General features: G+C 42.9%; 1 protein-coding gene across 5 annotated transcripts; it reads left to right on the top strand.

Annotated features, from left to right (window-relative positions):
- Positions 1-275: 275 nt before the first annotated feature.
- lysmd3 (LysM domain containing 3) lies at positions 276-15510 on the top strand. Of its 5 annotated transcripts, XM_033017267.1 has the most exons (4): positions 298-437; positions 638-802; positions 10746-11075; positions 13977-15510. In XM_033017267.1, the coding sequence occupies exons 3-4, from the start codon at positions 10752-10754 to the stop codon at positions 14622-14624; spliced, it is 972 nt and encodes a 323-aa protein (XP_032873158.1). In that variant the 5' UTR covers positions 298-437; positions 638-802; positions 10746-10751; the 3' UTR covers positions 14625-15510. The 5 variants fall into 5 exon arrangements, with proteins under 5 accessions (XP_032873156.1, XP_032873158.1, XP_032873153.1 ...); XM_033017265.1 differs by having other exon boundaries at positions 276-802; positions 10746-11015; XM_033017262.1 differs by lacking the exons at positions 298-437; positions 638-802 and adding an exon at positions 1272-1598.
- Positions 15511-22102: the final 6592 nt, after the last annotated feature.

Here is a 22102-nt window from a genome sequence, read left to right as displayed (position 1 = left end):
CCTGGAGCTGATCCCTTGGAGCAGATCCCTGGAGCAGATCCCTGGAGTGATCCATGCAGTGGATCCCTGGAGCTGATCCCTTGGAGCAGATCCCTGGAGCAGATCCCCTGGAGCAGATCCCTGGAGCTGATCCCTGGGAGCAGATCCCCTGGAGCAGATCCCCTGGAGCAGATCCCCTGGAGCAGATCCCCTGGAGCTGATCCCTCTCCCTCTGATCCTTCATGCAGCCTCCGAGTTGAGGGCCACGCGCCGTTCTCGCGAGATCTGTAGCCGTGGCCGCTGATCTGGCAGTTGGTGTCTCGCGGCGTTGGTCCGCCCGCAGGAACCGGTCACTCACTCACTCGGCGGCGCCGAGACCCCGAGCCGGTCACCCGCACGTCCCCCTCCCCGGGACAGGGAGACGGCCACCCTCACACCGGGGCCCGGACACGGACACAGTCAGCGAGCGTCGGTGTACCGGCCCTCCCTCCCTCCCGAGGCCGCCCGCAGTGTAACCGAGAGGTCGTTAACACCCCTCCCTCCGGGCCCGGAGACAGACCGACAACTCCCACACCTTCTCCCGGCCCGGGGACGGCGACAGGGCGACCACCCACCACCCACCACCCACCACCCACCACAGAGAGGGAGCCGAGCCGAGACGAGGACCAGGACACAGGCTGAGCCGGTCCAGGGACCCGGAGACAACGAGACCCTCTCCCCCGGGCCCCGGAGCCTGAGCCGGAGCCACCCCGTGCTCTGGTCTCCTGCTGCCGGCGATGCGGCCCACAGCGCGGTGAAGAGATGGGTCCGGCGGGGCGAACAGGTGAGCCGGACACGACCGGACCGGACCGGGCCCAAACGTTACGGTGCTGGGCTCCCCTCCTCGCCCCTCTCTCGGGGATCCAGGCACAGAGAGAGGGTCGGGGAGGAAGGGAGACCTCGGGAGAGGGTCAACTACTTGGGGCTGGGCGGAGGGAGACCTGGCTCCAGCTTACAGACAAAGATTATAGAGCAGAGCTATACGGGTCGTATCTTTGCTTACAGACGTGGGGATGGGATGGGATGGGATGGGAGACCTAGAGGTGTGGAGATCACTGACTGATCCTGACCAAGGATGCTGGTGGGTGTGGATAGAAACCCTGTGGTGGTTCGGGCTTGAGTAAGTGTTCTCCAGACCTACTGAGTTACTCCAGCCCTCCAGTTTCCTTTTGAATTTTTTTGGATTGGATTGGATTCAATTTATTGTCATTGTCTCATTGAATAAGGGTTAAGAGCTGGAGGAGAAACCCTAGGGCGTTAGATGTTGCATCATCCCCTCCCTCTTAAGGATACCTCTGCTGGGCTTGAACAACCTGGGAGTGGGACTGGTAGGATCCAGTTGTCCACATGGGCACTAATGTCATGAATTGGAATAGAAAGGAGGTTCTGCTATAAATGTCTGGAGATCGGAGCAAAATTGAGAAGAAGAAGAACCACAAAAGTGATGGTCTGTGAGTTATTACTTTAGCTGCATGCAAAAAGGAAAGAGGATTGGAGAGGTAAATGCATAGCTTATGGGACTGGCGCAGGGGAAGGAAAGAGTTATTCTGTTGGGATGCCCTTCACCTGAATTTTGCTGGGTGAGTCAAGCTTGTGGTAAATGTCATGAATATCTTGTTAACAGGGTTTTAAACTAAATGTGTGGGAGGTTTGGGTGTGGAGAGCGGCAATAACAGTAAAAACAAAGTGCTGAGGAACTCAGTGGATCAGGTACCATCTGTGGAGGGAATGGGCAAGTGTTATTTTGGGGCTGGACTCTATTTCAGACTACATCTGCAGTTCCTTGTGTGTCCAGTGATGAAATGTTTAATTAATCAAGATGAAATGTGAGAGCAGTGGCACAGGGTTTTGAAGAGTAAGTTGACAAGCAAAGAATGACAGGCTGGGGGAAGCAAACTTTAAAAAAAAGAATGCAACACAGATTGTAAAGGAAAATTAAAGCTTAACAGTCTTAATTAGAATTCATGTAAAAATGAGGAGTGGGTGATCAATATACCAGGTCCAAAAGAACAGGCTGCCTGTGCCACCCCAGCCAAAAATAAAACGTGTGGTGACATTGTTAAATCAAGAAAGGTATCAGAGCAGTAGTAAGTCATGATATAGAGTCAGAGGACAATGATTGGTTTAGATTGAAATCATGAGTAGCAAGGTGTGGTGTATTTTGGGTACTTGGAACTGACTCAAAAGAACTCTCAGATACATGAGTAAACTAACAAGCTTCTTTATTGCAGGATGCCACCATGAGTCTCCTCTAGCGCATGCGTCCCCTCACACAAGACATAACATATGCTAATTACATTATATACATTACACTGCTCCCCCTTTTACTTGAAGGCAGGTTACACCATTTACATTATATACATTACACTGCTCCCCCTTTAGCTTGGAGGCGAATAACACCATTTCTACTACATTAAATATAATTGATTAACACAGTTGCAAAATTATATTATTACAGTCATCTGACATTACATCCTCATAACTGTAAACTGTATCTAAACTTAGCACTTATAATGGTTCATTCCACTCATCTTTCTAATCACTCTAGCTCTACCTGTATCTCTGCCTCTGCCCTTTTTAAATATCCTAATCTAATTTGCAGATTTCTTCCTGTTCTTGATATTCTGCTAAAGTTAACATTTCCTCTGTTTCTGTTCTTTATTTGTAGGTGGGATCTGACACATGACTGCAGGTTTTCGTTTTTCAGTCGCTCAATTTCCTGGCGCTGCATATTTATCTGCTCTTGTTGTATAATGACATTCTGCAATGCATAAACATTTGTCCATTGCTCAGTGAAGGAGGCTCCATGCTGGACTATACTGAAGCGTCCTAATCGCAATCGGTCCTACTTTTGTCTCGACCGACAAGCCTCTCTTCTTTAGACTTTTCTATTAACAGCTTTTTGCTCATCGTCACACATTTATTTAACCGTTCTTTGCAACGTTTAAGCCTTTTCTGCTGTTCGTCTATTTGTCTTCTTAAATCACCTTTCTGGTTATTCATCAAGAAGTAGGACCTATATTGTCTCTTACTACATAAGCACGGTAGTGATACTGCACTACAACTGCTGTTACATTGGTTTGAGGAAGTCTTTCCTATATCGTTTAAGCCTTTTGTATCGTTTCAGTCTTTTCTGTTGTGCATGTATTTGTCTCCTTAGGTCTTTCCTATACCAACTCATATGGAGTACTGACTGCACTTTTACAGTAGCTCTCTTTTGCTTAACCCTCTGCCTTACCACCATATTCTTGTAGGCAGTCTGAATGGTAATAGTTGCATCCCTCATTGACTGATATTGCACAAACTGGGAATGCCCTATTTTGCATGCTTTGTACCATCTCTGGATCGAAATGACTGCTTGTCGCATAGCTCTGTACCGTACCCTTAATTGGTAACCACGGTATGCAGCTTGCAGAGTGACTACAGCCGCCTTTTGCATCAAGAAATGCTTTCTAGTAATGCACATTCTTATGAATGACTTAATACAGCGTGCTGCCTTGGTTTTCTCTACCAATACTCTGGCTTTGATCCCGCGGTATAAGGCCTGAATACAAACCACTGCTTCTCTCAAACTGTTATACTGTCTCACCTGGACATCTCTTATCTGGCATGCTCTGTATCGTTGCTGTACAGCAATGGCAGACCGGCGTAGTTTCTTAAAATACTGACGCTGTTTATACATCTGATAATAAGTCTGTATGACCTTGACAGATTTATGCATGCCCTGCAGTTGCCTTCGAACAAGCATTCCACGGTAGGCTGCCTGGAGCAGTACAACGCTTCTGCGTACCTTCATGTAAGTTTTGCCTTGTATTGACGGTATACTCTGTGCCTTCTAAATGCTGCTTGTATTACCGTTGCTGCCTTCTGTTTGTTCCGGATTTCTTTCCGTACATTCATACCCCTGAATCCAGCTTGAATAGCTAGGGTTGCCCTTTGGATGGCAATTTCTCTTTGCCTTTGACTTCTGCCACTTTGCATTTGCCCTTTGTCCCTTTGCACTTGACTTGTGTCCCTTTGCACTTGACCTTTGTCCTTTTGCATTTGACCTTTGTCCTTTTGCATTTGACCTTTGTCCTTTTGCACTTGACCTCTGTCCTTTTGCACTTGACCTTGGTCCTTTGAGAGATTCTCTGCCCTCTTTAGTTCAGGCTCCTTGCCTCTGGATGCCCTTGGAGGTGTTGGCGAGAAATGAGCCATTAATACCTCCTTACACTCTTCATACATTTTATCTGTGGGCTTTGCTGGCAGCAGTAACATACGTAAGGTCTGATAACCCTCTCTTCCTAAGCCTAATATGAACCATGCTCTCTTCTTCTCCTCTGCAGCAATATCATTGGAAATGAAACAAGCATCCAAGACTTTGGTCCATTTCTCAAAATTACACCCATAATCTTAACTGGAGCACATTTCCTACAATTTGAAAAGCCATGCTACCTGTTGCTATTCAGGTGCACTATCTTCTTTTCTCTCACTGTGTATTCTGCACTAGACTTAATCCTTCTACACACTAAGAAGTGATCCAGCCCACTGACTATTACTAATTCTTATAATAATAGATTTATACTATTAACCAACATTTCATGTTAATAGACATTTAGAACATTTTAACCATATTCCTGCTATGCACACAGATTTACTATTAATAACAGTGACCAATGCATTACATCCAAACAGTCACGCTTTTACTGTGAAGGAATTTCACTGGTCCAGCTTGTCGGCCTATCGACTCCAGTGCCTTCTCGACCTCGCGAGCTGTCCCCACCGGTACTTTTGCTGCTGGCCTCGCCAGACCTCCACTTTTGCTGCTTTTGCTGGCTCCTCCAGGCTTCACCGTTACTTTTGCTGCCGCTATCTCGCTGCCAAGTCGACTACTGCTGCTCTGCTGACTTGCCTGCCCGCTGTCTCCACAGCCCTCACGACCGGGCTGAAGTGCTTGAGTGCTGTCCTGCTTCTCTCGTGCGGACCCACTCTTTGCTTGGGGCTGGACTTCCTCTCACTTCTGGGCTTTTCCCCTCGGCCAGTCCGCTTCTCTTGCGCGGCCGGACCCTCTTTTCTGCTCACGGTTGGGCTGACTCTACTCCCGACCGGGCTTTCTTTCACGACCGGTCCGCTTCTCTCGCGGCCAGTTTTTTTTACTCTGCTAGTCCGCTTTTCTCGCAGCCGGCTTTCTCCTTCGACTGGGCTGACTCTTCTCCCAGCCGGGCTTTTTTTTTTTTTCGGCTGGTCCGCTACTCACGCGGCCGGCTTTCTCCCTCGACCGGGCTGACTCTTCTCCCAGCCGGGTTAACTCCGTTTCGTCGGTGGCTTCACTGGACCTGTCCGTGACGTACCCGGTACTAGGCCCTCACTTGACGTCGTTGGCGGCTCCTGGGCCTGGCTGTGGGCTACACAGCCCTGGAAAACGTCCGAAGTCGGTGGCGGCTACTGGGTCTCTTCTGCCCCTTTGCCTTGGCTACACAGCCCTGGAAAATGTTCCAGGTAAGTTGACACCGTCGCTGTCCTGCTGGTTAGGCTTCCAGCTTTCGGCTGCTTTCTTCGGTGACTCTTACTTACTGCCCCACCTGTTTTCCTTGCTTCCTGTTCCGACCTTTTTTTTCATTGGCGCCAATTCAAAACCATTTGGCGCCAAATCTTTTGGCTTGGTGCCGTTCCACTTTGTTTCCAAACACAACCTTTTTTTTCTGACGGACCTTCTTCTTTCCTTTTCTGTTCTTTTATCCTCGTCGTGCTGTTGTTGTGTGTTTTGGTGTAACAATTCACCTAAAACTTATACAAAGACTATTCAGCTTGAGGAATTTGACAAAAAGAAAACAACTCAGTCTAAAATGGGTAATAATCCGAAGGACGACATCTTGCCACGTAGACACAACATAGAGATAGCCTGACAAAACTCGCCGACTTGTACAGCTGATGTTTTAAATGCAGTCCCCGGCATAGAGGGATCTGCAGGCCTCTCTTGTCCAGCTCGCAAACAACTGCGACACAACTCCGTATCTACAGTTCAAACTGTTAAACAATCCTGTGTGTTGCAAAACAGTCCTGCGGGTGAGTTCACAAACTCTATCCCATCCTCGTCGCCAATTGTAGTGTATTTTGGGTACTTGGAACTGACTCAAAAGAACTCTCAGATACAGGAGTAAACTAACAAGCTTCTTTATTGCAGGACGCCACCTTGAGTCTCCTCTAGTGCATGCGTCCCCTCGCACAAGACATAACATATGCTAATTACATTATATACATTACACAAGGGAAATAAAACAAAGGTAGGAATCGTCTGTCGGCTCCTAAAATGTGACTCTCAAAAAGGGTGGAGCATAAATAGGATCAAACCTTGGGCATGTTTGAAAGGTACTAGAAATATCATGGTAGATTTTAATCTACATGTTCATGAATGAACCAAACTGGCATGGTTGTGGAGTGCATCAGGGATGTTGGTCAAGTGCAACCAAGCGGAAAAGCAGTTGGCTTCTATTGCGAAAGGGTTTAGAATAAGAATGGAAAGGTTCTGTTACAGTTGTTCAGGATGCTGGTGAAACCACACCTGAATACTGTGCACAGTTTTGGTCCCTTACCTAAAAAGGGATATTGTAGTTTTGGAGGCCGTCCAGATTAACCAGGTTAATTCATGGAATGTGAGGGTTGCCCGTTCAAGAGAGATTAGACAGTTTGAGTCAGAAGAGAAGAATAGCAAAGATTAGTGGGAAGCTTTTAAAGAACAACAGAAGGTAACTAAAAAGCGAATACGGAGAATACGAAGTTAAGTTAGTCAATAATATAAAAGGATAGCAAGAGTTTCTTCAGTTATATAAAAAGTAAGAAAGAGGCAAGAGTGGATGTTGGACTGCTGAAGAATGATGCAGGAGAAATGATAACAGGTAATAAAGAAATGCAGAGGAATTGAATAATTTTTTGTGTCAGTCTTCACAGTGGAAGACACCAGCAACGTGCCTGAAATTCAAGAGAGTCAGCGGTTGGAAGTTAGTGGAGTGGCTATTACTGGGGAGAAGGTGCTTGTGAATCTGAAAGGGCTGACAGTGGATAGGTCACCTGGACCAGATGGACTGCACCTGAGGGTTCTGAAAGAGATGGCTTGAGAGATTGTGGAGGTATTGACAGTGGTATTTCAAGAGTCACTAGAGACAGGTGAGGTCCCAGATGATTGGGAAAATTGTCATTACCCCTCTGCACAAGAAGGGAGCAAAGCAGAATGGTGGGAACTATAGGCTGGTTAGTCTGGCTTTGGTGGTTGGTAAGATTTTAGAGTCTGTTATAAATGATGAGGTTACGGAGTACTTAGAAGTTCACGATAAAATAGGCTGAAGTCAGCATGGCTTTGTGAAGGGGAGGTCTTGCTTGGCAGATTTGCTGGAATTCTTTGAAGAAGTAAAAAGCAGGACAGACAAAGGGGAGTCAGTAGATGTTGTTTACTTTGATTTTCAGAAATCCTTTGCCAAGGTACCATAAGTGAGGCTGCTAAGGAAGATGAGAGCCCATGGTATCAAAGGGCAGATACTAGCATGGATAGCAGGTTGGCTGGATGGCAGGACAAAGTGTGGCAATAAAAGGGGCTTTTTCTGGTTTACTACCAGTGACTAGTGGAGTTCCTCAGGGGTCGGTGCTGGGGCCGCTGCTCTTCACGATGTATATTAATGATTTGGACGAGGGGATTAAAGGCTTTGTGGCCAGGTTTGTGGATGATATGAAAAAGGTGGCAGGTAGTGTAGAGAAAACAGGCTCTGCAGAAGGACTTGGACAGGTTGGGAGAGTGGGCAGAAAGTGGCAGATGGAATATAGTGTCGTAAAGTGTGGAGTCATGCATTTTGGTAGTAGGAGTAAATGCGTAGACTATTTTCTAATTGGGGAGAGAATCCAGAAATCGGAGGTGCAAAGAGACTTGGGAGTGCTGGTGCTGGATTCCCAACAAGTTAATCTGCAAGTCGAATCGGTAGTAAAGAAAGCAAACTCGTATACAAAAACAGGGATGTCATGCTGAGGCTCTATAAGGTGCTGGTGAGGACACATTTGGAACATTGTGAGCAATTTTGGGCACCATATCTGAGGACCAGAGGAGGTTTACAAGAATGATCCCAGGAATGAGTAGGTTAACGAGTGTTTGTCGGCACTGGGCCTGTACTTGCTGGAGTTTAAAAGAATGAGGTCGAACCTCATTGAAACAAACAGAATAGGCTTGGATAGAGTGAAAGGCTTGGATAGTGGATGTGGAGAGGATGCTTCCACTAGTGGGAGAGACTAGGACGTTCTTTTAGGAAGGAGATGAGGATACATTTCTTAATTTCTTTGTCACAGAAGGCTGTGGAGGCCAAGTCGGAGGATATTTTTAAGATAGCGATAGATAGATTTTTGATTAGTACAGGTGACAGTGGTTATGGGGAGATGCAGGAGAATGGGGTTAGGAGGGAGATAGATCAGCCATGATTGAATGACAGAAAGGCATAATTCTACTCCTATCACTTATGACCTCCATTCCTTTAAGTTTAAAAAAATAACCTTATTCAAACATCTGAGATCCTCGGGGGTTTTACAGGGTAAATGTTGAGATGTTTTCACCTGGAGAGAGTCATAGATAAGGACAGGTTAGTGAGTCTCCGGAATTTTGGCCCTGAAGGTGGTGGAGACCAGATATTTAAGGTGGATATAGGTAAATATCTGCAAGATCAAGAAGTTGAAAGTAATGGGGAAGATGCCATAGAATAGGAGTTGAGGCTAGCAAAGATCAGCCATGATCATATTTTGAATGGCAGCACAGGCTTGAAGAGGAATGTGATGTTGAACTTATACAAGGAGCTAACTGAAGCTTTTGAATTGTTTTGAGTGTAAGAATTTTACAAATAATTGGAAAAGTACGTAATGATTCACAAGTTGTTGTCAAAGATGACAGATTATGACGAGAAGGTAGAATGTTGTTAAAAAACGAAAAATAAGGTTATGGGCTGAATGTAGATTACCATATATAAATAGTGATAGATTATCCATACCACTGTATGTTTAAAAAAACTGGTGACTTGACAGAGATGGGAGCTGTTAATTATTCATGTTTACTGAACTTAACGTGCTCTGAGGTTGCACATAAAATGAGTTACAGATTATACCACTGTTTGCTTATTGACAAGTGGGGGAAAAAAGCATGACAAGTTGCAGTGTCAATCATTAAGCAGAAGGAATGCGATTTAATTCCTTGGAGCAGCAATTAGATGCCACAGTTAACTTCAGCACATTGAATAGGAAATGTAAATATACATGTTCCTCTTACTGTTTGATGTTCTATGATTCATACTGACAGGTATTTGTGTATGGACATTATTTGAGTCATGATTTGGTTTCCTTTGCAATTGGTTTGCAAATTTGTCTGTATAGTTTTGGAATATATTTTTTAAATGCACATATTATTATGTTCTGCTGAACTGATAGCAAAATTAAAACTGTTTCTATATTTTAAAGTAGCATTTGACATTAAAATGTAAATTACATTGTGAGAGTATTAATTAGCTATTATCATTTTAATATTAAAAAGGTGCCTCCTAATAGTATGAAATGTACTAAATGACCATGATAAAGACAGTTGATGCATACTGATTAAATTAGACATAAATTGAAATTTGATGGAAAAAATTTAGGAGGTTGCCAGCAAAAGAACATTTACACAGTTTACATAAAGATAATGGTGATAAAAATGTGCTGTTCTTTATAATTCAGCTGCATACTGCAGTACTGTGTTGGAGTGGTTGGAACTATCTTCATCTATTTGTTATTTGAATATTTTATTGTTTGGGCAATAAGCGACTTCGGTATTCCGACAGCGCGTGCCCAGGTCATAGGTCACTCGCGATAAACATTCTCGGCAGCTGTGCTGCTGCATGAATACAGATCTGCATTTCATCCCTGGGCAGGATCGAACCCAGGTCTCCAGCGCTGCAAGCGCTGTTGAATTGCGACTGGACCGTCCCCTCCCGAGTGTCCCATCCCTGCCCGGGGCGGCTGGAGATGTCCGGGGTGACCCTGGACTGACTGAAGTGGCGGCCCAGGCATACAACCAGCGCGGAGAAGAAGCGCTAACTCCAGCTCAACTCTGCCTGTCCCACCGGGTTAACTGATAGCCCTGGACTGACGGGACACCGGCCCGGAGCAGTGGAGTTAGCGCTTCTTCTCCACGCTATCTGTAAGCCTGGACTTCCACTGCAACAGGCCAGTGTCTTGTCAGTCCAGGGCTGTCAGTTAACCCGGCAGGACAGGCAGAGTTGAGCTGGAGTTAGCGCTTCTTCTCCACATTGGCTGTAAGCCTGGGCCGTCACTGCTCCGGGCCAGTGTCCCGTCAGTCCAGGGCTGTCGGTTAACCCGGCGGGACAGGGAGAGTTGAGCTAGAGTTAGCGCTTCTTCTCAGCTCTGGCTGTAAGCCTGGGCCGCCACTTCCATCTGACTCCCGTCAGTCCAGGGTCATCCCGGACATCTCCGGCCACCCCCGGACAGGGATGGGACACTCGGGAGGGGACAGGGACGGTCCAATAGAAATTCACCAGCACTTGCAGCGCTGGAGACCCGGGTTCGATCCTGACTACGGATTAAACGCAGATCTGTATCCATGCAGCAGCACAGTTGCCGAGAATGTTTATCGCGAGTGACCTTTGACAAATCCCATGATTCCTTGCATTTTTTCGGAATACCGAACTTGCTTATGTTCGATTATTTTTTGTTCTACCTCTTTACAGTTAACCATGACAGGAAGAAGTCAAACACGTTTTCTGCCAGCAACTATTCAGCCAGCATTGGGAGGCAATGTTTACCTGTTTGCCAGCAGCACGCCTTCAGAAAATGAACTTTCAGAAGATGAAGTAGAAGGTTTTGAGCTGAGACCAAGAGGAAAGGAGAAAATTCGAAGAACTGTAACCAAAGATCGGTTGGATGATATTGTATACCTGATCCGAGAAATCCAAGAGGGCGACACATTGAATGCACTTGCTTTGCAGTACTGCTGTACTGTAAGTGATGATTTGAGTCATAACATAAAGGAATGTTGCAAAGAAGCAGTGGAAGGAATGGTAAAGAAAGACATAGGCAGAAAATAGCATAGAAAATATCTTAAAATACAGAAGTAGACTATTCTAATAAGTATTGTGGCATCAAGAATTAAGTGTCAGGAAGAATAAACATAAGTCAATAGATAATTAATGGCTTTTATTGGTTCCCCACTTTGCCTTATTTCCAGATGAGTCAAATGGCAGATGTAAATTAGACATGCAAGGTAACATAGAAACATACAAATCCAGAAAAGATTTCAAATGCTTTAGAATAGTATTTTTTATCTTTTACTAAATATCTCGTGTCATTCAATAACTATTTCCAAAACTAAATAATGAAAATGGATATCAATTTTTTTTCTCCAAAACGTAATCCTTTAAAATGTGCAAAAGAAATGCGTGAATATTGTATATTTTACCTGGTAGAAAGAATAATGTGGTAGAATCTAAATCTACGTAAATACCACATAAATCTAAATGGCGTCAAGTTGGGAAATACTATCTAAATGGCGTCGTTGGGAAAAGGGGAAGTACAACGGGATCTGGGGGTCCTTGTTCATCAGTCTATGAAAGTAAGCATGCAGGTACAGCAGGCAGTGAAGAAAGTGAATGGCATGTTGGCCTTTATAACAAGAGGAATTGATTATAGGAGCTAAGAGGTCCTTCTGCAGTTGTACAGAGCCCTAGTGATACCACACCTGGAGTATTGTGTGCAGTTTTGGTCCCCTAATTTGAGGAAGGACATTCTTGCTATTGAGGGAGTGCAGCGTCGGTTTACAAGGATAATTCCCGGGATGGCAGGACTGTCATATGCTGAGAAAATGGAGCAGCTGGGCTTGTACACTCTGGAGTTTAGAAGGATGAGAGGGCATCTCATTGAAACATATAAGATTGTTAAGGGTTTGGACACGCTAGAGGCAGGAAACATGTTCCCGATGTTGGGGGGGGGGTCCAGAACCAGGGGCCACAGTTTAAGAATAAGGAGTAAGCCATTTAGAACGGAGACGAGGAAACAGTTTTTCTCACAGAGAGTGGTGAGTGTGGAATTCTCTGCCTCAGAGAGCGGTGGAGGCAGGTTCTCTGGATGCTTTAGATAGGGCTCTTAAAGATAGCGGATATGGGGAGAAGACAGGAACGGGGTACTGATTGGGGATGATCAGCCATGATCACATTGACTCTCTCCCTCTCCCCTCCCCCTCTCCCCTCTCCCCTCTCCCCTCTCCCCACTCCCCCCTCCCCTCTCACCTCACCCCTCCCCCTCTCCCCTCTCCCCTCTCACCTCACCCCTCCCCCTCTCCCCTCTCCCCTCTCCCTCTCCCTCTCTCCTCTCCCCTCTCCCTCTCCCCTCTCCCCCTCCCCTCTCCCCTCTCCCTCCTCCCCTCTCCCCTCTCCCCCCATCCCCTCTCCCCTCTCCCCTCTCCCCTCTCCCCTCTCCCCTCTCCCCTCCCCCCCCTCTCCTCTCCCCCCCCCCCTCCTCTATCACCCCCCCCCTCTCTCCCCCCTCCTATCCCTCTCCTCCCCTCTCCTGGCCCAGTGTCCTGTCCAAATGAGCATTAAATGTTATTATACCTGCCTCAACAACTTTGTCTGGCAGCTCGTTTCATATATGTACCACCCTCTGCGTGGAAAAAGTTCCCCCTCAAGTTCCTTTTTAAATTTTTCCCCTCTCACCTTAAACCTATGTCATCTAATTCTTGATTCACCAACCCTATCTATTTTCATCATGATTATACACATCTAAAGATCACCGATCAGTCTTCAGCACTCCAAGGAATAAAGCCCTAGTCTGTTCAAACTCTCCCTATATCTCAGTTGCAAGGACTATTTGTGTTGTACATCTGCAACATAACATTCCAATGTCTAGTGTACTCCCCTGCATCAGAACCATTTGTGATAAGATATCCTCTGCCAAGCAGAATAATTCAGATTTTGATCTTAAACATTACATAGAATTGCATGGAAATTTCAGCAGAGTGTTTTCCTTTGTTCATCCAGCCTATCAGGGTGATTATGTGCCACTCAAACATCTCTGCATTCAGGTTTATTTGCTAACAATGCCTTACAAGTTTATTAATGTCAGTGTAATTTGTTGCTGTCCTCATTCGTAACTATCCCTTCAAATTTGGTATCTTCAAGTTGAGATTTGTGTTTTTAATTCCAAAAATAAATAATGGATCTAACAATGATTCTGTAGGAAGGAACTGCAGATGCTGGTTTAAACCGAACAGCTAGCAATGGCCTGGTTCCTTTATCATCGTTACTTTTTTGCATTTCTTTTATTCATTGATTATCTCTCTACATCATCATCTATATCTCTCGTTTTCTCTTATCCCAAACCAGTCTGAAAAAGGATCTCGACCCGAAACGTCACCCATTCCTTATCTCCAGATATCGCTGCCTGAGTCACTCCAGCTTTTTGTGTCTATCAATTATTCTGTAGGATTCTACTTCCTACCATGTCCTTCTGAACAGCTATTCATCATGATTTTTCCTGGTTTCTGTCTTCCAACAAATATCCATTCTGGGAATTATCCCTGGCTATATTTAAGAGTGAGTTAGTTGTGGCCCTTGTGGCAAAAGGGATCAGGGGGTATGGAGAGAAGGCAGGTACAGGATACTGAGTTGGATGATCAGCCATGATCATATTGAATGGCGGTGCAGGCTCGAAGGGCCGAATGGCCTACTCCTGCACCTATTTTCTATGTTTCTATATCACAGACCTGACCCATTTGCCTATTGTACATACTTCAGCAAAGGCCTTTTTTAGTTTAATGTTAGAAATACATTTTAATTGCTGTAGTAGTTTTACTGTCCTATTGATAGTGAGTGCATCTACAAATTTCTTCCCATGAAATGCTTCTGATAGAAAAAAAGTAACATTTCCATAATTTGACTGCTTATCTGATCATTTATATTTTTCAGGTTGCAGATATCAAGAGGATTAATAACCTCATCAACGACCAGGACTTTTTTGCTCTCAGATCTATTAAGATTCCCGTGAAAAAGATCACTCTACTGGGTGAGAAGCACAGCCCTGTTACATCAAGACTAGTTCCACGTGTAGCCTTGGAATCCAATGCGCAGTTTCAAGAATTTAAAGCTGGTGCAGAATCCTATTCTTCGAATGAAAATGCTGACAACTTTCTCAGAGAAGTTGATAAAGACATTGAAAGGATAGTAAAATCTAATGACACCACTCGGGAGCATTTAAATGAGGTTGTTTCTGCTTTATCTTCACAACCCTTCTATCAAGCAGCAGACCGCAAAATCGTACCAAAAAAAGATCCACACTATGGAGCTGATTGGGGCATGCGCTGGTGGAATGCAGTGATGATAATGCTAGTTGTTGGGATTGTTACACCTTTATTTTATTTACTCTACTATGAAGTTCTGGTAAAGGTTGAAACAAGCCATCATTCCACAATGGAATCTACAAATCTACCTGTTACTCAGACTGCACAGCAAGAACCAAAGCATAACAGCGAAATTGATCCCATGAAAAGGACTAAAATAGGCTCAGAGGAAGCTCTGGAACACGTGAATTCAAAAGTTCAGCTTTCTGTCACCTGATGTCAATTATCTAACGCACATTTTTTCTGTGCCGTGCAAAGGCTTACCGATTGCATCCAGGAATCCAGGAGTGACTAATTATAATGTGGAGAAACTGGGGGAATAGTATCATGTTATAGATTTTCATATTTTCTATTCCAGTAAACTGAATCAAACTTTGTAGAATGGTTGATAGATTACCAAAACCTGCCTTCTAATGTTGTTGGACAACATAACATAAAAACAGACTGATACATAATTGGCTAAATTTAAAGGGAGTGGCAGTTTGAGCAATAGCCAAGTGCAATATTGTTGTTGTAAGCAGCAGCGTTGTGACATTACCCAGAATCTTCATTTAAATAATTGCATGTGATGCTGAGTAGCATGATATACATTTCTTACAATGCTTTCTTTCGTGGTTCAGTAGCACTCAGTGTGAGAATACATGTTATTAAATTACATTCCCATCCTTATTTAAGGATAAACTATAAATATAATTTAAAATGCCAAAAATTATGCATTAACCTTTATTCGCACCATATTTTTTTAAACCTTGGGTGATAGCTTGACGATACACTTTGATTTTCAGTAGTTACAGAATGAATAGACCACTTTCTCATAGATGCAGAGAACGTAATGTATAACCATTCTATATGTCAGAGGACCACATGATGTCTTATTTTCAACAATTCATTTAAAAGTGATTCTGCTACCTGAAAATGTTTTAATATAAAATGTATTTATTGACTGTTAAAATACTATAGTTGAAGACATTGCATATATTCTGTTAATATTCAGGCTGTTGAAAGTTGACATTTTATGTAAAAATTATTCATTCTTAAAACTTTAAAGAAATTATATTCTTTATATTCTTTAACTTTTAAAATAAAAATGGAAACCTCTTGATGCATTATGATTACCAATCTAAGTTCAGTTTATGAGATTTAATTTCAGACAATTATATATCAAATTAACAAATACCACTGGGATCAAACCCAGCAATACTCTCCGTCATTAGTCTGGTGCAGTTTGCAAACTTGGTGCGGGAGCTAATTTTCAAATAACTGGTAATAGCAACTAGTCTGCCTCTTGAGGGATTGTGAGGTGGTTAAGGGTTCCCTGATCATACCTACTTTAAGGATTAGAAGGAAAAGACAAACATTTTTTAGTTCCTCACCTAGCTGATGCGTCGGATATGAAATTGTCTTCTAATCATATTTTTTACCACTGAAAGTATAGTACTTTAAAACAGATTAATGTGTTTCTGTAGGATAGTTCCCAATGAAACACTTGACTGGGTGCATGTGCTATTCATGCGGCTAACACCCATTTCAGCTGTATTTTGCCCTAAAATGGACTTTATAGATGAAACTTTTATACTAGAGCAAGGCGGCAGATTATTATCTGAATGGTGTCAGAATAGGAAATGGGGAGGTGCAACGAGACCTGGTGTCCTTGTAAATCAGTCACTGAAAGTAAGCAAGCAGGTACAGCAGGCAGTGAAGAAAGTAAATGGCATGTTGGCCTTCATTGCGAGACAATTTGAGTATACGAGCAAGGAGGTCCTACTGCAGGTGTACAGGGCCCAGGTGAGCCCACACCTGGAGTATTGTGTGCAGTTTTGTTCTCCTAATTTGAGGAAGGACGTTCTTGCTATTGAGGGAGTGTAGCATAGGTTCACCAGGTTAATTCCTGGGATGGCAGGACCGAGATATGATGAAAGAATGGATCGACTAGGCTTATCTATATTACTGATTTAGACCACTTCCTGTTGTTCTGTGTATTGATTTTAGAAAAAACGCTGCCACTTACGGCTGTGATTTTTGGCCATCAAAATCCCCCTCTGCTGTGCAGGACGAGGATTTTTCTCATCAATGAAAAATAAAAGATTTATTGGTGTTTAAAAAATGTTGAGATTCTCTCTCCTGAAGGCCACGACCCTTCCGGAGGGACTATAAACCTGCAAGTGTTGAGTGCCTCAGTCAGTCTCTGCAAGATGGGGGAGCGAGAGGGTCGCGTCTCTCAGTCTGAGCTGTGAATAACACTGAACACATGTCTAATAAACTGAGTGTGGTTTTACTGAACTTGAGTAACCTTAATGTTGTTTAAAAATGAAAATGGTTGGTTTGAAATAAAGCACAGCAAATGGTTGGTGGTGGTGGTGGTGGTTGATTTGAAATAAAGCACAGCAAATGGTTGTTGGTGGTGGTTGGTTTGAAATAAAGCACAGCAAATGGTTGTTGGTGGTGGTTGGTTTGAAATAAAGCACAGCAAATGGTTGTTGGTCATGGTCAACGGGTCCCACTTAGTCTAGTATTCACTGGAATTTAGAAGGATGAAAAGGGATCATATAAAAACATAAAATTCTTCCAGGATTGGACAGGCTAGATGCAGGAAAAATGTTCCCGATGTTGGGGGAGTCCAGAACCAGGGGGCACAGTTTAAGAATAAGGGGTAGGCCATTTAGGACTGACATGAGGAAAAACCTTTTCGCCCAGAGTTCTAACTCTGGAATTCTATGCCACAGAAGGCAGTGGAGGCCAATTCACTGGATATTTTCAAGAGAGTTAGATATAGCTCTTGGGGGTAATGGAATCAAGGGATATGGGGAGAAAGCAGGAACGGGGTACTGATTTTGGATGATCATATTGAATGGCCTACTCCTGCACCTATTTTCTATATTTCTTACTTTAAATGTTCGCAGTTCAGCTAGGAGAACAAGGTGTTTTCCAACTTCAGGTACAAGGTGTTTTCCAACTTCAGGTAACTTGATTTCTCTGTATCAGTATTCTTTGAAATCTGTATCACCTTGATCCGTTTCTTGAGGAAAAGAAACAAGCTGGTCGACAGCTTGCTACATATATCAAAACTGCATAGAATTGTTTCACTTTCTAACTAATCCTAGCCATTAAGCATCTAACCTTCCTTACAGCTTATCTCATTGGTTACCCCTGGTTTTATCTGGCAGTGACAACCCTCCTTCCCCCACCCTTGAGTTTAACAAATATCTCTCCTACCCAGTTCTGACAGTGGGTCATCAACCTGAAACATTAACAATATTTCTCCTCCAACATATGCGGTCTGACAATTAATATTTTCAGCACTTCATGTTTCAGATTTTTTGTATTTGCAGTTCATTTCACTATATATTATTATTTTTTATTTTTTTAAAGAGAAAACTGCTGTCACTGGGCCACTCATTGCAGAAATCCTCTCAGCTCAAGAGCAGTATAATTAAAGCTTTTTTTCAGCTTTTAACTGTGCATCTTATACAGTAAATCAATAACCATAACAGTAGGTTGTATAGGGCTCTGGTGAGACCACATCTGGAGCATTGTGTACAGTTTTGGTCTCCTAATTTGAGGAAGAACATCCTTGTGATTGAGGCAGTGCAGCGTAGGTTCACAAGATTGATCCCTGGGATGGCGGGACTGTCATATGAGGAAAGATTGAAAAGACTAGGCTTGTATTCACTGGAGTTTAGAAGGATGAGGGGGCATCTTATAGAAACATATAAAATTATAAAAGGACTGGACAAGCTAGATGCAGGAAAAATGTTCCCAATGTTGGGAGAGTCCAGAACCAGGGGCCACAGTCTTAGAATAAAGGGGAGGTCATTTAAGACTGAGGTGAGAAAAAACTCTTTCACCCAGAGAGTTGTGAATTTATTGAAATCCCTGCCAGAGAGGGCAGTGGAGGCCAAGTCACTGGATGGATTTAAGAGAGACTTAGGTAGAGCTCTAGGGGCTAGTGGAGTCAAGGGATATGGGGAGAAGGCAGGCACGGGTTATTGATAGGGGACGATCAGCCATGATCACAATTGGTGATGGCTCGAAGGGCTGAATGGCCTCCTCCTGCACCTATTTTCTATGTTTCTAGTAGGTGATGTAAGAAAAAAATGAAGTCGATAGGGCACCCAGAAACGCAGTCCAGAGAGGATAATTTTAGCTGAGGTTAATGTTATGTAATGTTTGAGGACATGATGGAGGCTGGGAAGAATCTTGTACCTAGTGGTCATAGTGTTCAGTCTCCAATACCTTCTTCCCAATGGTAGTACTGAAATGAGTGTGTGGCGAGCGTGTGGTGGGCCTTTAAAGTAATGGCAAGTTACAGAGAGGAATTGATATATACTTGGAAGTACAAACATGGTTAAACAACCCAGCCCAACTATATGGATCAGGTCCAAGTCAAATTGGGTGCATGTTATAAAACATGCAGTTTTGTTTGTAGTGTTGGGCCAGTCTGTTCCAGCCTGGCACAATATTTCATCGAGGTCAGATTGATTTGCTTGCTATTAAAATACACATCTTTTGTTGATGATCAATATAAAGTACAGTCAGTCTTACATAGATAATAGGTGCAGGAGTACGCCATTCGGCCCTTCGAGCCTGCACCGCCATTCAATATGATCATGGCTGATCATCCAACTCAGTATCCCATCCCTGCCTTCTTTCCATACCCCCTGATCCCTTTAGCCACAAGGGCCACATCTAACTCCCTCTTAAATATAGCCAATGAACTGGTCTCAACTACCTTCTGTGGCAGAGAATTCCAGAGATTCACCACTCTCTGTGTAAAAAATGATTTTCTCATCTCGGTCCTAAAAGACTTCCCTCTTATCCCTAAACTGTGACCCCTAGTTCTGGACTTCCCCAACATCGGGAATAAACTTCCTGCATCTAGCCTGTCCAACCCCATAAGAATTTTGTAAGTTTCTATAAGATCCCCCCTCAATCTTCTGAATCTTCTTGTCTGCAAACTTCTGGGTCAGAACTGATCGAAGGGGGGAAAAAAATCCCGAAATTGGTCAGTTCGTTATTCATTTGTAGAATTATTTTGAAATGGTGAGATAATGAGTTGTCATGCAAAAGAGCAATAACATGTTATTAGTTGGAAGGCTCTTTCAAGAATTAAGGACATAAATAACCCTTTCTTGTCAATACAGATGCAGCAAATGAACCAAAATTATGTGTATATGATACAGCAAGTCAGATTAACTGTGTCAGTATTTGTTTACATCTGACAAAGCGACACAAACAAAACTCCCTCTACCTCCCACCATCACTTTCCCAAACTAGAAATTTGCTTAATACATGAAAACATCCAAGAATCTTGTCTCATTTTATTTGCAATACTCAGGCATTGGTATATCATACAATAGATTCATTTTACATCATGGAACCAGCTTCATTAGAAACCGGTCATCCAGATAATAATTACAAGGTATTCACATATTTCTTATTTTTGGTAAACTTTACATAAATACCAATAATTTATTAGGCACAAGGTATGCATGTACTACATAAAATCAAAAGCAAATAAGCTTCAAGGAAAAAAAAAACCCAAAAATATTTAGGCAAAATTATACTGCACTTTTTTTCTTCAAGTTTAATGAAGTTCAAGATTTTAGTCTCGGTCACATCACAATTTTCCATCCAGAAATGTGTTCAATAGTTGTATGCCTACATGCAGATTTATGCTGGAGGAGGGTATTAAACTGAAATGTCCTCTTTTATTCCAGAGATAACAACAAACGATCAATACATCAAAGGCATAATTAACTTCAGTGTGTACACCCAGCATTATTCTCACCCAAATGCATTACTAATCGAATAACTCCAAAATGACCCTTTGCGCACTTGTGTATAGGTCCTTGTCACATTTTTCTAGAAAATTTAACAATGTTAAAAAAAGTTATTGTTCTTTGTAAGATATTTTAGGGCATTCGAAGGAGGGTAAAGCTGTTTTCATTATTCATGTTTTTCTTAACCGCTGAAAGTTGTTGTAATGTGTTGCAGGAGCAATTTGTTTTCAAAACAGGAAGACGTGAAATAGAAGACAAGTTTCTAAAGTGGTCTGAATATTAGGCAAATATAAGAAAATAAATGCTGATCCAAAATGGAGATACTTTGACAAGAAGTAGAACTGCTTGGGATAAGTAGAGAAGATGCATTGATACTTGGGAAATAAGAATAAGGAAATGTATTAAAAGCATGAAGAAACAAGGAACTACAGATGCTGATTTTTTTTGAAAGACACCAAGTGCTGGAGTAATTCAGAACAGGCAGCATCTCAGGAGAACATGGATAGATGACATTTTGGGTCAGGACCATTCTTCAGTCAGACTTGAATCAGTGAAAGGTCACAACCCAAAATTTCACTCATCCATGTTCTCCAGAGATTGCTTTGGGATAACAATGAACACAAGACCATATCTGGAATACCATGTACAGGACTGGTTTAAGGATGTTATGGATGGATGCAGATCAGAGATGCCTTACAATATTATTATCCAGAATGTCAGGCTGCCCTATGACAGAATGTTGGACAAACTAGGCTTGTATCTGCTAGAGTTTAGAAGTGGAAAAGATAATTTGATTGAGTAAAGAGGATCCTAAGCAGTCTTGTCAAGGTGGCTGTAGTGAGGATTTAGTTTTTGGTAGATTCTTGAACTGGTTACCACTGTTCAAAAACTTCAACGAGACGAGGCTTTTTTTCCCCTCGGAGTTGCCAGTGATTGTAACACTCTTCCTCAAAGAAGCAGGACACAAAGTGATGGAGTAAATCAGCAGGTCAAGCAGCATCTCTGCAGAACATGAATAGGTGATGTTTCGGGTCGAGACCCTTCTTCAGCTTCCCAAGTCATTCAGTTAAGTTCCAGACTCAGCACATCGAGGATTCACTTCAGCTTGAATTGGTAACGACAGCGATTCTATTCAAGACAATTCGCCATGGCAAGAAGGATTCCGCCCAGTGTCAAACTTTAGTCATCTGGTAAAACAATAACTCAGAGCACACATCCACTCTGAGTTTATTGCAGTCCGAGTTTATTAGCTTCCTCAACTATCCATGTTTTCCAGAGATGCTGTCTGACCTGTTGAATTACTCCTTTTGTGTATGAACCAGCATCTGCAGTTACACAAAATTGCTGGCGAAACTCAGCGGGTGCAGCAGCATCTATGGAGCGAAGGAAATAGGCGACGTTTCGGGCCGAAACCCTTCTTCTGCAGTTCTTTGTTTCTACAATTCCTCAAGAAAACAGACTCTTTAAACATTAAGAGAGAGAGAGATATATTTGATAAGAAAGAGGGTGAAGGGTTATCAGCGGTAACCTAAGTAAATTTAAAATCAGATTAGCCATGATCTTATTAAATGGCAGACCTAAGGGGCTAAGTAGCCTTTTTCCATTCGGAATTGTACATTTGTATAAATATAAGTTGCTGATTGAATTATTATCCTGTGTTTTCCCATGCTCCTATTCATTCATTCAGTGACATTAGGATTCCTTTGAAATTGCCACATCTTAAAGGATAAAGACTCATTGTACATACTTTGGGAAATGAACTGCTTTTTGTTTTAAAAAGGTTTCCGAAGATATTATACTACTTTTGTATTGGTTTCAGTGCAATATATAAACAGTTGCCAAAACATGTGATGTGACACTAGAGATCTGAATTACCCAAAGTCATATTTGTGCAATCATAATTTAAGAGGTAGGT

The sequence above is a fragment of the Amblyraja radiata genome, chromosome 3, assembly GCF_010909765.2.
Source record: "Amblyraja radiata isolate CabotCenter1 chromosome 3, sAmbRad1.1.pri, whole genome shotgun sequence".
Taxonomy (NCBI): Eukaryota; Metazoa; Chordata; class Chondrichthyes; order Rajiformes; family Rajidae; genus Amblyraja; species Amblyraja radiata.
The sequence above is the reverse complement of the archived record's forward strand: the minus strand, read 5'-3'. Positions and strand labels throughout refer to the sequence as shown.